This window comes from Cynoglossus semilaevis, chromosome 12, assembly GCF_000523025.1.
Source record: "Cynoglossus semilaevis isolate Cse_v1.0 chromosome 12, Cse_v1.0, whole genome shotgun sequence".
Taxonomy (NCBI): Eukaryota; Metazoa; Chordata; class Actinopteri; order Pleuronectiformes; family Cynoglossidae; genus Cynoglossus; species Cynoglossus semilaevis.
This window is the reverse complement of record NC_024318.1, coordinates 5,086,116-5,101,409: the sequence shown is the minus strand read 5'-3', so window position 1 is coordinate 5,101,409 and position 15,294 is coordinate 5,086,116. Positions and strand designations below refer to the sequence as shown.

The following is a 15,294-nucleotide window of genomic DNA, read 5'->3' as shown; positions in this document are numbered from 1 at the left end:
GCTGCCTCTCAAAAGGCCTGGAGAGCAGCAAGTGTGTGTGTGTGTGTGTGTGTGTGTGTGACCTCATTGTTAGGAACAGATTGCACGATAACACTGTTCAGAGTAAACTCTTACACAGTGACCACATCTCTAAACTTTTGTTAAATGTGACGACGACAGAGAGAGAAGTGAGAAGTGACAGATTATCTCAGATTACAGGTCAGTCACAGCTGTTTGTCCAAGTCATTTAAAAACTTCTCAACCAAGTGAAGCTCAGGGTTCAAACTATAATTGACAACAACTACAGTATTTCTGATTAATTATTGGCTCCTGGTTAATATTTCTTTGTTTGTTTGTAGGACTGGTGAGTGTGAAGGTTATTACAGTGATTAAATAAAACATTCTTACATTCACATTTTTTTAATTTAAGGGAATGGAGTTAAAAGAAACAAGAGCAAATGACCTTAAAAAACACCTTAGTTTTTGTTTTGTTTTTCCTAAATTGTTTATGCATACGTCACAAATAACTATTAGGGAACTAATCATTACCCAGTATTCATTTGTTCATTATTTTAATAATGTAAATAAAAGTATTCATTTGTTCATTATTTTAATAATACAAATTTAAAAAAACGACCACTAATTCCATGTACTTGTTCTTAACTTCTTCCTGGTTCTGAGCACTTTAACTAAAACCTCAAAAAGCATGAATTGGTCCTTGAAAAGACGACCAACAAACGTAAGCACTTTCAATAACTTCCAAGCCCCCATTCACATCCGAAATCGGCCGGTGTCACAAACATCCACTTCTCTCCACATCCACATGCACAAAATCCAGCCTGAACATACACGCATTCGAGGGGAATTCAATTATTTCCAGCCCCACATCAGTCTGCACGGCTCAATCAAGTCAAGGAGCTCTTGAGACTCACAGCGAGTCCTCGGTACTATTAGCAGTGTTTTGCTCCACAGTGAAGAGCTCAGGCCCTCGGAGTTCATTAGCAAATTGCCATGCCCCTCCCCCTCGCTCTCTGCGCAATTAAAGGCAACAGTGCAAATGATGTGGAGTGGCGTGGAAATGTACCTCTGTGCTTCTTTAAGGCGTGGGGCCCAACATGTGTGCAGAGGGCAAATTAGGCCGGCAATCAGCCGAGCAACAAACAGCCGCACTTCAACAACAACAACGAGAGGACGGAGAGAAAAGGCAGCCACAGTGAAGGAGCGAGACTTTCCACATTAAAGCCGTCTGCAAAAAAAGTCACTGCGAACGAGAGGAGTTTGTTTTGGGTTCATACGGCCGAGGTGTGTTCCTCTCAATGAGCCACTGATTCTGTGCTGCTCAAATGAAGAATTGGGGCAAACATGGCAGGAAGCTCCCCGAGGAGCAGCAGGGAGAGAGTTAATAACAGGCCAAGTGGTGCTAACCAGTCTCTCCACTCAGCTCGCACCTGCAGGGGGCGCTGCCTTTATCAACCGTTTGTTATTTCTGTTAAATTGCTGTGGGTTTTTTTTTTTTTTTTTTTTAAGGTTAGATTAGATTAGATTGAACTTCATGCATCCCACACTGGGGAAACTGTTGAACAAACATTCTGTTGAAATTTTACTTTTTCCGGAGAGATAATTAGTCATGTCGTCATTATTTTTTGACATACTTTTAGCTATTTTTGGCTAACATTAGACTTAGTTTCGCAAACATTAAGCTATTGCAGTAAATTGCTAAGTTGCAACTCTTAAATAATAGTGCATGAATATTACTTAGTCACTATTAATTATTTAGTTAATTAGCAATTACATGTTTTTTGTACCTAGTTTTACATGTTTCCGTGTTAATTTCAAGCTGTTCCTTCCAATGATTTCTGAAAGGAAATCTACTCACACACTTAAAATATTACTAAAAAAAAATATTATTAGGTCAACATAAAATGTTGGAACTGAACTTTTACTAGTGTTTGGTCAAAAACACAGTTAGTAAAGTTATTACAGTGAGAGCTGAGATGATGCCAAAAAATATATAAATTAATCAGCGGGGGCAAACAGTGTCAACAGAGCCAAAAGATTTACAACAAAACATATTAAATTTCCTTAAATCAGACTAAGTGACGACCGTAAAAAGTCACAAAGTAGCTATAAAAAAAAAAACAAGTCGCTCTGTTTCACGTAGAACTCTCTACAGGGATTGTCGGAGAAAGGGTTAACTAAAGTCAAACTGGTGCGAACCAGTGACTCCACTCACATAGCACCTGAGGGGGGCTCTGCATTTATCAGGCCAGCCCTAACACACACACACACACACACACACAAAGTCAAACACAGTAGGCTGAGCCCAAACTGGCTGAGCTGCATTCACAAGCCAGAGCAGAGCCTCTCTGACTTTTTCACCTCTCAGCTATGCTCTGCTTTCTTTTCAAAGAGGCGCTCGGCATCCCTCCATACTCGCCTTTAAAAAAAAAAGCAAAATAAAAAAAAAAAACACAACGTAAAGACACGCAGAGAATATTCAGGAAATGACTTTGCGGTAACAAAGTCAGCGCTGTTGGATTGTTGGGTTTAATCAATTCAAAGTATTTTTTTTTTCCTTTTTCTCTTCCCTCTCCTCTGCTGCACGGTCGCCTCGCTGGAATAAATTGCTTTATGAATAAATGAGCCCTGCCTTCTCCATCTTGTTAACATTGTTCTTTGTGCAAATTCCTGGCATCTTTTTTTTTCCAGTCCACTTCAACTTTATGCCCCAGGGCATATATTAAAAATACATATGGAAAGAGATAACGCAAATTCGTTAAGGATGTCACTGCCTAACAATTGCAGATAAGATGTCACGCAGAAATAGCCCACAAAATTCAAAAAAACATATCTATATATAGATGTGTATGCAGCGGTTAGATCGCATGCAGCCTTTCCCCTGTTTGGATATGCACATCTACACACAGGCTGCTGCTGCTGCTGCTGCTGTGGACAGCCTCCATGTTATTGTACTGGAACATGAGTGCATCCTCCAGTAAAATTCATATCTTAAAAAAGTTTTTTTTTCGCTGCATTTTCTTTGCAAAGAAGCCTTTACGTCCCCAGTTGCATAAACAGAAATAAATTAAATTGATTGTATATGCCTGGCCCATATCAGGAAAAGTTTGTATAATGTACAATATAATCCAGGGTGAGCTGCCACCGTGTGCCAACCCCTGGAACTGCCAATGTACGTTAGAGTTAGAAAAATGGTCCCGCGGATGGTACAACGCAGCTCAGTGCAGGAACGCTGTTCTCTTTCTGGAACCAAACTACTCTGAGATGGAACGAAAGTCAATAAAAACATGTTCTGTGGTCAGACGAGTCCACGTTTTAGCATTTTAGGGAAAATAAGAGGCATCGGACGCGAGCCAACAGTGAAAGCGACCACCTAGACTATTATCAACAAAACATGCAGAAGTCCAGATGTCTCGTAATTAAACTGCATGGTGATTCATGGAGGAAAATAAGACAACAGTGACCGCATGCTGTTGGACGGCTCAAGTTTTTGAGTGCGGCAAAAATTAGCTAGAAAAATCTTCTTTAGAATTTGCAACAAGTAAGTTTCCCTGGTCCAAAAGAATTAAAAAGCATAAGTAGGGTAAGGGGAAAATGGGACGAAACCCAGTAGTAAATTTGATTCTGTCAATGTTGCAGTTATTATTTGTTGTCTTTGTTCCATTCCAGAAGAGTTTTTTTTTTTTTTAAGTGTACCAGCTTTTCTGGAAGTGGGCTTTAGAGGGACCATCCCTATGAAATGAGGCCACGTCTTCATCTCACAGTCAATTAAAGATCTGCATCAGTGCCTGCAGCACAACATCATCATTTTCTTCATATACCTTGAAACCCAGGGGTTTAAAAAAAAAACCACTCTATTTTCCATATGTAGTGAACATACTGCACGCCTGACCTATCTATCGAAAATTAAAAGAACAGAAAAAAAAAGAAAAAAAAAACCCTTTGACAACCAAATCCCCAGGAGAGTACAAGTAACAGTTCAAAGCCACACTAAATGCACAAGTGGCGTCTGTGTTATTTAATTCTCTTACTGGATTAAATGAAGTATTATCTTCCGGGGTGATCTCTCCTCATTTCCATAATCAGACACAAGGGTAGGGGATGGAGGAGGAGGAAGGGAAGGAGGAGTAGAAGGATGAGGTTCCCCAGTCAGCTCCCAGTCCTGCCATTGAGCCCAGAACATTGTAGCCAACCCCCTCCCTCTCTCTCTCTCTCACCCTCTCTCTATAGTCAGACCAGCCACTCAACCATATGGAAGTCCATGGATTTAAATTATTTAACCTAATCGCTTCATTACTCTTTATGTCCAACTCTTCAACTAATCCCTTTAATTTGGACACTTGATTTTTTTTTTTTTAACATAGGTTACACAGACTCTACAACCATATACTTCAGGCTAATCCATTTAACTTATTGATACATTGATCTTGTTGCCGGCAAACGTGTTCAATTGAGTTCAGCTATTAATGGACAAAAAAAAAACAGATTTGCATATTTCTAATCATGGCTTTGGTTTGCTGTTATCATTATTTAATCTCTCTCTCTCACTCACTCTTTCTCTCGCTCTGTGTGAACCATTAGGGTCATGCCTGTGTGTGCACTACAACGTCCCCTGAGTGCCAACAGTCAGTGGAGCACATAATGAAGACCGTGGTTATATCTCTGATAATATCTGCACAAAGGGAAACACTGCCTTAATCTAGCTTTAATGCCCACACACTGCTGCTGCTGTTCTCTTTGGAACATGGCAGGAATGTCCAGAATCTGTGCACAATGAGGTGAAAAAAAGTCGGACCGAGAGGAGGCAACATGTACCAGGGGCAATGACTTGTTCCCCAAAATCATGAGGATTCAGTTTTAAGTTGATAAAGCTCTGGTAAGAAAATAAAAAAATAATCACAAAACATATACTGCTGCTTCAAAAACACGGTGTTATAGCTGCACAGAAACGTCACATAACCGTTAGTGTCGTCCATAATTGGTCTCTGTTGACTTCAATAAGCCAATTCAGCAGATCATCACAAACACTGTACCCACCGTATTGTACTTTACATTAATGTTTATCACACAAAATGCCAAGAATGTTGGGATTATAGCTACAACAACCAAACGTGTTTATGACTTCACAAAACTTATTTTTGCATTTTTCCTCCTCTCCAAAGCGGTATCCATTTATACAAATTGTGGGATTCTGTGACATAGACCACAGTCTGCACCTCCTCCAACACACATGAGCTGACAATGAGGCTTTTTTTTCCTAAAAGGAATTTAAAACATGGAGCAGCACTAAATTAAAATGGACATGCACCAGGTCAGGTTTATGGTGATGCCTTTTCCAGTTAATCTCCTCGGTTGGGTCCCAGGTTCAAGTCTTAATGGGCCAATAATAGGAAGATTATTCAGATTTTTTTTTCTTCTTCCAGTTTCATTCCGATGGATGGAATGCAAAACGGCCGTAATGATATGCAAATAACAGCGCAGTGGAGTACTGACCCTGAATGAGAGCAGGGGTGGGGGTGTTTTGTGTGTGTGTGTGTGTGTACCTGGTCAAGGGGCATTGATGATCTTGTGATATCCTCGCTGTCTGATTTGGATCCACCCTCTCTGTCATCTATGACCAGGTCAATGGGCATCTTTCCTTTCAAGCAGCTGATGTACCGGTGGCAGAAATTATCACACAGCTCGTGAACCTGTGTGGAGAGAAGACGTAGGCATAAGAATACACACTGTTATCCACTGAAAAACACAGTAATGCACATGCAGTATGTCTACACAAACAGAGCCACCATTACGCTGTAGTCAACCACAACATATTTTATCGCACGCACATGTTCTTGTTGACGTTCGCAGGAACTGTGTTTTCCAGCGGTTACTGGTTGGGAACAGCATTTCCGAAAAACTTTTTTAAAAATGCAATAAATGACGATAACTATACTCAAAAGTACTCTGATACAGAGTAGGACTTTTGTACAGCATTTCTGGACGTATTAGCTTCGCTCAGCAAGCATAAAATAATTTCGAGTTTCAAACGTGTGTATGTATATGTATCGTGTGTGTTTAAAATAATAACACTCGAAAGTTTTTAAGTTGTCCTAACTGTTAATATTTATAGTATTACATTAAAGACTAGAACGTAGTTCAGAGTTGAGAGACAGACTATTAAAATATAAGTATAAACACAGAGACATATTAGCGCCAAACCAGCGAGGACCAGAGTTGTTGCCGAAAGAGGAGCCTGACTGAAAACTACCCGGAAGTGAAATGTTTTTTTGTAAAGTATAAACAACTGTACCAATAACGGAAAATCATAATGTGGTTTGGTTATTTTTTTTAAATAATTATATTTTTTATTTTGTCAATTAAAATAAATTTAAAGTAAATTAAAATAATCCTATAATGTACGAAAACAGTGTGTTTAAAACTCCTTGCTCCGTATCAGGTAACGCGCTAGGAACAGTAACTTCCGGAATATTTTTTTGTCCTCAACTGATAGTAGCTGATGGATCACCTGTTGCAAAGTTCTTAGATCAATAAATAAAACAAAAGTTTGAACTAGATTTATTACAATAGTAGAAACACGAGAGAAGCTCAGTTCTCCACTGTTCTTTTTATGTCTGTTTTTTTAAAGAAAGTCAAACTGCGATTATAATTTAAATTACGCAGAGAACAAGCTTGTCAAGCACGGAGCAAGTAGTGGACACCCACGCATACACACACACACACACACACACACACTGAACAACACTCACAATGAGCCTGAAGCAGTTGATACTTGCAGCCTGTAAATTTAAATATAATTAAATGATCGCGACAAGGCTTTTAATTTGGCACCGCAATGACTTAATAAAAAAAATCTTCCTAAAAAAATGTACTATTTTTAATTATTTTTTGACTTAAAAATATTTTTAATTGGTGTCCTCGTGGTGGTGCCAGGCGTGCGCTCCACACTGTGCTCACGCTGACTTTATTTTCAATTTCCTCTTCCTCTCAAAATAGAGATATCTTGGAAAATTGACAGTGACAAGAGGGGCTCAGGGGCTACAACGCACTCAACACGCGTGTTAAATTCATCACTGGTGCCCCGGGTAGTGGCCATTAGGATGAGTGTGACCCGCTTGACTGACATTTAAGGTAAACCGTTTAATTCCTGTCCAGTACATTAGCTTCTGACTGCCTGCTGCAGCAGCAGCAGCAGCATCGAGGATGTTGGTGGCGTAATCTCACTGCACTGACAGACTACAAGTGTGTATGAAAAAAAAGGAGGGGGCGACTCCTCATAATTTGAAACTGATGTGCATATTCTTAACTTCAATCCTAATATTCCACGTTGTTCTGCTAAAGTTAATCACAAAAAAATCAACACAGATTTGGGAGATTTTTACTTAAACTTAAATTGTGTTTTGTTTTGTTTTTTTGGAGCTTACGCACGTTCTAAAATTCTTTTACTTAAACTTAAATTGTGTTTTGTTTTGTTTTTTTGGAGCTTACGCACGTCTAAAATTCTTAATCATGATTCTTTATCATTGCATAGACATGAACATACATGCACAGACATATAAACATGTCAAACTTTCGTCACCGTCACCGTCCTACGTCACGTCAGAGTTTTTTTTTAAATTGAAGACACAAAACTAATTTCTAACTGACAAGGGTTACAGTAAAAGGCAAAAAGTCTTTGCAAATGAGACCCTTATCTGCGCAGTGGCCAAAAGGTCAGACGTTCGAGCACCACCTGGGGTCTATCTGTGCACGTCCCAAACCAACCAAAGCGATCACGCCTAGAGTTCTGCACTGACACCAACACTACAAACAACACGGTTCTGCGCGTGCGTACTGAAACAGAATTGAATCAGCTTATAGAGATGTTTAATAACACGAGTGCTTGGAGGTTAAAATCGTGACTTTTACAGATTCCAAATCAGAGTTTTACGCCCACTCCCCCTTCTGTCCCACAGATGGCTGCCTGGAGCCTTTTGCCCTCCACGGAGAATCCGTTTGTAGGGAGAAAGGAAAAAAAAACAAGCCTCTAAGTTCGCCTTTATGTTTCACCTTCCGTGCAGTTTGTGCTGGTATTAAACTTCATTAAAGCACGCAGGAGTTTCAGAGGCCAAAGAGAGAAAGAGAGAGTGGGAGACACACACACACACAGAGAGAGAGAGAGAGAGAGACATCCTCACTGCACTTCTAACAGCTTGCGTCGTGATTAAAGGCGAGGAAAGAAAAAAAAATGGCCCCATGATTGATTTTGACGCTAATTATTGCCGACTCACAAAAATACGTTTATGCAAATACAGCCCAAAGGTCTGGAGTGGACAGAGAGGGGAAAATAATCCTTACCTTCTCCAGCTCCAGAAGATGAAACCGTAAAACCTGGATGGCTTGAATCATCTGAAATGTAAAATAACAAAAAAAAAAAAAAAAAGGGAAAATGAGCTGCACACTCGGTTTAATATTCAACAGGCACGTTTCCCTCCCGCCCCACGGAATATAAATAAGTACAGGAGAGGAAGGCAGTGTCCATGTGAACACGTTGGATTTGTTGCACAGATTACAGCAAGTTTTGGGGTTTAAAAAAAAAAAAAAGAAGAAGAATTTTCTCATGTCATTTTTAAGGGTACAAAACTGCGGCCAGTGGAAGCACGGGTGGATGAAAAACTTTCCAGGCAGCTGTCAAACCGCGGCCCTTCATCTGCAGATACAACCGCAGGGCATCGCGATATCAAACAGCCCCCCCAAAAGCAGAACATCACCTCCAATCGTGCTGTTACTTCCCAGCACCACATGGCCCCCAGACACACACACACACACACACACGCCATTATTCACAATTATAACCTTTGGACATTTTATCAAATATAAATGTTAAACATCTTACCAAATTATCCAACTCTGGATTCGATGAAAATAAAGGCTTTTCTACACGAATCTAGAAGCAAAAAAAAAAAAAAAAAAATGGTCATAAAACACGTCAATGTAATGAAGTAATATATGTTGTATCATTTCATAAACGGACGATGAAATGACACTTTTCAGGACTTTTTTTTCCCCTCAACTTTTACGCACAGAAATTTAACCCTAAAAACAACATTAAAAATCAACTTTTTACAAAAAAATTACATGACTTTTCTTTTTCTTTTAGCACTGGCTTCATCTGTAGACACTAAAGTCACCACCTTGTCTTTTATTTTATAGACGCAGGTTTTTAGAGTTCAACCAGCCTGAGCATGCACAGAGAGAGAGAGAGGGAGAGAGAGAGAGAGAGGGAGTCAAACTCTCCTGACCTGTTTTGCAAACACTGCTATGTCTTCATTGAAAGATTCCGATGAACAGACGTCTCCTCCCGCCACCCCGGGCTCTCTGGGGGTGCAAGTCGCTAATTCACATTTCTCAAAAATCAGTGCAAGCAAAGGGAACAGTGGGTGCCTGCGGAACAGACACACAATAGCAAATGTCACCAGAGAGAACAACGCCGGGGTCAAACCGTGCAAGACTCCACTGCAGGCTAGATTCAGCCAGCCGTACTCTCAGCAACTCGCCCGTGGGGGATAATGCTGCTGCTGCTGCTGCTGCTGCTGGAGCAGCAACAGCAAACTGGGCTATTTTATTATGCAGAAGCAGAAGAGAGAGAGAGAGAGAGAGAGAGAGACAGGGGGACAGACATCTGTGATTAAATCTAGCCGCGTCTAATAGCATAAAAGCTTTAAACAATTTCTTGCACACGGGTCTCAGTTTGTGTGTGTGTGTGTGTGTTCGGCATCGTGCTTTGAAGCTCAAGGTGTGTGCACAGCATTCATTGTCTGAGGCGCGTGCGTAAACGTTTGTGAGCAGATGGAGAAAGTTATTTGTAGTGGAGTTCTGCATCATCATCATCATCATCATCATCACGGTCGAGATATTTTATTAATTAAAATATATATATATTTAATTAAACACAATAGTCATTCTGCAACTGCAAATATATATATATATGCGTGTGTACACACTTACTAGTATGACTATTTAAATATTTAAAAATATATTAACAGTATTTTCCTTTAAAGGACGAGTCATATTTATAGTGTATGAAAGTTGTTTGTTTTTTTCCCCCATAATTTACAGGATGTTTATGACACTATTCTGCATCGTAACTTTAATATTTTCTGTTCCGTCGACCTTGTGCAGCAGCATGTGCAGAAACACACACACACAGAGAGAGAGAACTCCTGCACACGGTTCTTTGTTCATTCAGCCTCCACTCTCCGGCCGGTGGAGTCAACTCCACCAGGGACTATATTCACCCCCACCCCCCGTTGCACCCGTGCGTAAACAACCCACCGGCCGCCCGCCTCACAGAGCTGCTCGCGGCTGGGCCCGGCCCGTAAAGGGCGTCTTTGTCTCTCGTGAGGGCGTCGTTGGCTGAAGAGCCCATGCTGGGAGGCATGGTGTTGGTGTGGGCGGTGTGCGGGTACTGGTGGGAGTGCAGCTGGGGCCCGTGGTTGAGGTGCACCGCCTGCATGGAGCGGGCGCCGTGCGGGTCTCCGTACATGGTGGTCGGGATGCCCACGCCGTCCATGGCGTAGTGGGGCAGGTCTTCGTACTGCACACAGGACAAGGACCATGGGGTAAAACACAAGGCTCCACGGAGGAGGAGGAGGAGGTGAAAACACATGCAGGGGAGAAATGTGTGTCAACTTTACACTTTATATATATTTATATATATTTATATTAAAAAGACAGTAAAAAAATATATTGTTTTAAAAAGTATTTCACGGTGGGAAAAGTCTGTCTTTTTCTGCACAAATCCATGGAAATAGAATTAAAATGAAAAATTAATCTCATTATTTAGTAAAACTTTTTTTATTGAATGTTTCAAAACATTTAAAAGTTGTTACTTTTTTTTCCATTTTCTTTTATATTTCGGTAGTTTCTGAGGTACAGTTCAAACTCTGCATATTTTTTAAAATTATTTATAGAAAAACACTTGATGAAAACGTAACAAACGAGAGCATTTTTTACATTATTATTTACTCAATAATTATAATTTAGCAACGCCTTAAGGTTTTAATTTAAAACAAAACTAGCACGTGTTCTACTTTTACTTCTCTTTGCATTTTCCTCATTTATTCAAGGAAAATAAATATTTTTAGATATTTTTAAATGTACTCCGAGTTCAGGACTAATTAATTACACCTACTTGGTTCTGTTATTTATTTTTATTTTTATTTATTTTTTTATACGGTGATTTTTTTTCTTCTTCTTTTGTCCTGTGTTTATTTTGTGTCACAACAACAAATGTGTCAAACCTGTTAAACACAGTGGTTTCTCGTTTTTAAAGGCTCATATTTGTGCGGCGTGTCATTATCTGTATCAAACACACTATGATTAAGGGAAGTGCACGGCAGCAAAACAAGTGAACGCGCGTGGGACGTGGGGGGGGATAGAGAGAGAGAATTTATTGCAACTTTTTCAACTCTCACGTCAGATCAGATCACGGGGATTATTTAGGACGCGTTCGGTTCCTGAAAAACGCACGGATCTGGACTCTGGGCTGTTTATTTACTTCTTCACTCGGGAGGTTTTTTTTTTTTGTCTCTTGTACGGATTAAAAATTGAAAATAATGAATAATTGATGGAGCTCTGGAGGTGACAAACGAGTGGAGAAGGGGACGCATTATCACTTAAAGCTGGGCTTTTTTGGACCCCAAAGGCAGAGAGAGGTGCGAAGCCCAGCGTGGAGCAGCCACCGAAGTGTCAAAGCCCGGCAGCAGCAGCTGAAGGTGCCATGTGTCCTGCCATATCATCCCGCTCATTATACACTGTTTAGTGGCCGTAAACAGTGAGTGAAGGTGTCCTGCAGTGCGTGAATCAAAGCGTTTGTCATCACCTCATTACTAACTTAAAAAAAAAAGAAAAAAAAAAGGTTGCCTCGCTGGCATTATGCAAATATTGTGTGTTTAAGCAGTGTGCGCGGTGCAGAGGTTGAGGATGACGCAGACCCGGGGCAGGAGTTTGGAATTGTTGACGGTGGAGTTTGTGGTGAAAAACAAAAATATTAGATTCAGGATTTGTTGTTGTTTTTCTTTTTTTGCGACTTCTCTTGATTTTAACCTGCACTGACGCTGTCGTGAAATAACCTGAGACCCAGACCCGGTGTGAAGTGTGATCTCCGGGCTGTTGGGGAGCAGAGCAGGGCAGTTGCGGCCGCGCGTAATACGGTGCCAAAAAGGACGGCTACTACGACCACCGCTGAACACCCGTGACGCGGGGGGAGAGACTGCAGAAAGTTGCGCCGCGAGTGCGTGTCCGTGTCTGTGTGCGTGATCGTGTGACACGGAGCCACGTTACAGTGCAGCGTTGCGTTCAAACCAGGCAGAGTTTTGGAGAAACTTTTTTTTTGTCGTGCGGAGCTGAATCGAACCCTGTACGTACCCGTTGCGCCATAACCCTCCTGTCTCCCTGGTCGTCCTGGTCTCAGTTCAGATAAATCCCCTCTGCGGCCAGGGTGCAGGCGAAATAAAGGAAGAAAATCCAAATATAAAGACAAGGAGAAGAAGAGAAGGAGGAGGAGGAGGAGTGCCGGCCAGCCAGCCAAAAATCCCGTTCGCCTTGTTTTCCACTGAGCGCTGAAGAAGAAGAAGAAGAAGCAGCAGCCAGTTCCTCCGTCCGCTCTCTGCGCAACTTAAGCCCGGGCGGTGGACGCAGCTCCGCGGCTATCCTCGGGGGCAGCAGCGGCAGCAGCAGCAGCAGCAGCAGCAGCAGCAGCGGCGGCGGCGTCAGAAGACTCCTGCTTCGTCACAAAAAAAGACGGAATAAAATTTCCAACAACAAAAACAAAAAAAAAAATACAAAAACAAAAAAAAAAAGAAAACAGAAAAGAGCTCCGTCTCTCAGAGACAAGTGGCGACTCTCATGGCTTTTCTCTTCTTCTTCTCCTTCTTCTTCTCCTTCTTTCTGGCCACTCCGCTTGTCAGTCAAAAACGCGAGAGCTTGTCAGAAGTACCGGATGAATGATGGTCGGACGCGCGTCTCCACGGGATCGGCACCAGCGTCCACGATAAGGCTCACAATCAGAGTTAAAAAATGGAGCAGCTCTCCTCTGCTTTTCTTTGATCACTCTCGACTCCCGGCTTGATTTTCTTATGCAAAAGCGTCCAGAGGAGATCAAGAGGAGGTGGGGTGATAATTCTGGCTGGGGCTTTCTTAAAGGAGCCACGATCGATGCGCTCTCTCTCCCTCTCTCTCTCTCTCTCCCTCTCTGTGTGTGTGTGTGGAGTGTATATGTAGGAGTTCGCTCTCCTCGGTGTAGATGTGTGTGTGTGTGTGTGTGTGAGAACAGCCTGCCCGTTTGTGTACAATGGATGTGTGTGTTGAGCAGAGGAGGAGAAGAGGAGGATCTCCACCAGACTGCTGAAACCCGGAAGTAGTGGTGGCCATAACAGGTCGCGTCTCTTACACAAGGCACCGGGCTGCAGCAAGTCGCGAGCAACGGAGGGGGGGACAGGAGCGAGGAGCCGGGGCAGGAGCAGAGGCGCTGCAACCTCCGGGAGGATCCAGACCAGGAGTCCAGGTCCGGGACCGGCTCTCAGACTCTGGACCATGGAGTTTTTAAAGAGATGGATGGATTTGTATTTATTTATTTATTTATGTCCCTCCGCGTAAAGAGTTGATTTTAAAAACAAAAAAAAACAAAATCTGTTTTCAACTGAGTTTTTTGACGCGGTAGAATCCAGTAGAACGTTCTGTTCTGGAACCAATGACACGTCAGAATAATAGAAACAAACAAAATAAAAAATATATATATCGTTACGTGACGTTCAAAGGTAAGTCATTGACTTAAAGTTTGGGGAGATTTGAACCAAAACAAACACGAGTCGTTTCTTTAAAAACAGTTTTAAACAGTTCTAGGCCTCTGTGCTGAGGTCACCCTCACCCTCCCTCCCTCCCTCACCCCTACACTGTACACAGTCCTGTCCTGCAGGATGTGGATCACCTCTGTGTCAGTGGGTCACGTGTCTGTGGACCGGTCTCCGTCTGACAGTGGTCAGTGTTCAGTCCGCAGCACCGCGGTTTGATTACACAGATCTGGAAACACTGTTGTTTTTAATGTTTGCTGTTTTGGTTTTTGGTTTTTCAGTGTAGTATTTTAATGTGGATTTGAACCAGACTTGACTGGACCCAGGGTTCTGGAGCATCATCCTCTTCATCCTCTTCATCTTCACCCTCTTCTTCCTCGTGTCCAGTCCGTGCACCCAGCTCGTCTTCATCCCTCCACCCCCACAGCAGCACAGAATGGGTCGCTCCAGTCTGCCGCGGCTGTCCAATTGCAGCGAGGCTCAGAGACAGGAGCCCCACCATTGGCTCCCCCCTCCCTCTGTGTCCCCCCCCTCTCCCCCCCCTTTATCGATCCTGGAGGCTGATTAATTGATCAGTTATAGTCTACACCGGGCCACGTTGGTCAGAAGGCGCAAAAACTGACCTAAAATGCTTCGTCCGGTGACGTAGAGCTGACGTAGAGGGAGGTTGTTGGAAAGGAAAATCTATAGAATATTCTTTATAAACAAACACACATTTAATTGTGGTTATATTTATATTGTAAATACACTCATTTATAGCCTCTCTCTCTTGGACTTTTTCTCTCTCTAATGAGATGTTTTTATGTATTTAACATCTGCAGGAAACAAATATATTTTTGTGTGAAATTTTAAAAAAGTTAAAAATCGTTGGTGACACAATTAGAAATTTCACTCTCACTTCTTTCCCTCCTCCACAAAAAATAATTGACGACACAATTTACACAAAGTGTGTAAATGTCTTTTAAATTATTTATACAAATGGATTCGTCCCTGTGTTTAATATAAACCTAAATGTCAAACATTTCTGTCTGAATTTAAGCAAAATTAAATCATGAAGAGAAAAAAAAGTTCACGTCGCAAAAATACGCGTGGATATTTCAGCAGATAATCCAGGATTAATGAGAGTTCTGCAGTTAAAGGAACTTTTGGGGTTTTTTTTCTTGTCCACAGACTTTTGGACATTTTTACATGAGTTTATATTCAATTTTTATTACATTATTATTTTGTTTTTTTGCACATTTCTGGACCAATAATCTTTTGGTTCTCAGGAGCTGCTGCTGCTGCTGCTTTGGTCAGTGTCAGTCTGTTTGAATATGTTTTTTTTATCTCCTTCCAGTTGCGTTCACTCATCGATCATCTGCCCCCGGTGCCAGTGACGGTGTCACAACACGACGATGCGGCGGCCTCACACGTTCCCAGGTGATTCCAGTGGGGGAAAAAAAAAAAAAAAAAAAAAAAAAACACA

General features: G+C 41.7%; 1 protein-coding gene across 1 annotated transcript in view; it reads right to left on the bottom strand.

Annotated features, from left to right (window-relative positions):
• meis1b (Meis homeobox 1 b) overlaps positions 1 to 13,504 on the bottom strand; it is an 88,974-nt gene extending 75,470 nt beyond the window's left edge. The window contains exons 1-6 of the mRNA XM_017037084.2: positions 12,406 to 13,504; positions 10,353 to 10,573; positions 9,279 to 9,420; positions 8,873 to 8,923; positions 8,335 to 8,385; positions 5,541 to 5,687 (exon numbers count right to left, since the gene is read on the bottom strand). Coding sequence (XP_016892573.1) covers positions 5,541 to 5,687; positions 8,335 to 8,385; positions 8,873 to 8,923; positions 9,279 to 9,420; positions 10,353 to 10,573; positions 12,406 to 12,417 — 624 coding nt within the window. The 5' untranslated portion in view covers positions 12,418 to 13,504. The remainder of the gene's footprint in view (positions 1 to 5,540; positions 5,688 to 8,334; positions 8,386 to 8,872; positions 8,924 to 9,278; positions 9,421 to 10,352; positions 10,574 to 12,405) is intronic.
• Positions 13,505 to 15,294: the final 1,790 nt, after the last annotated feature.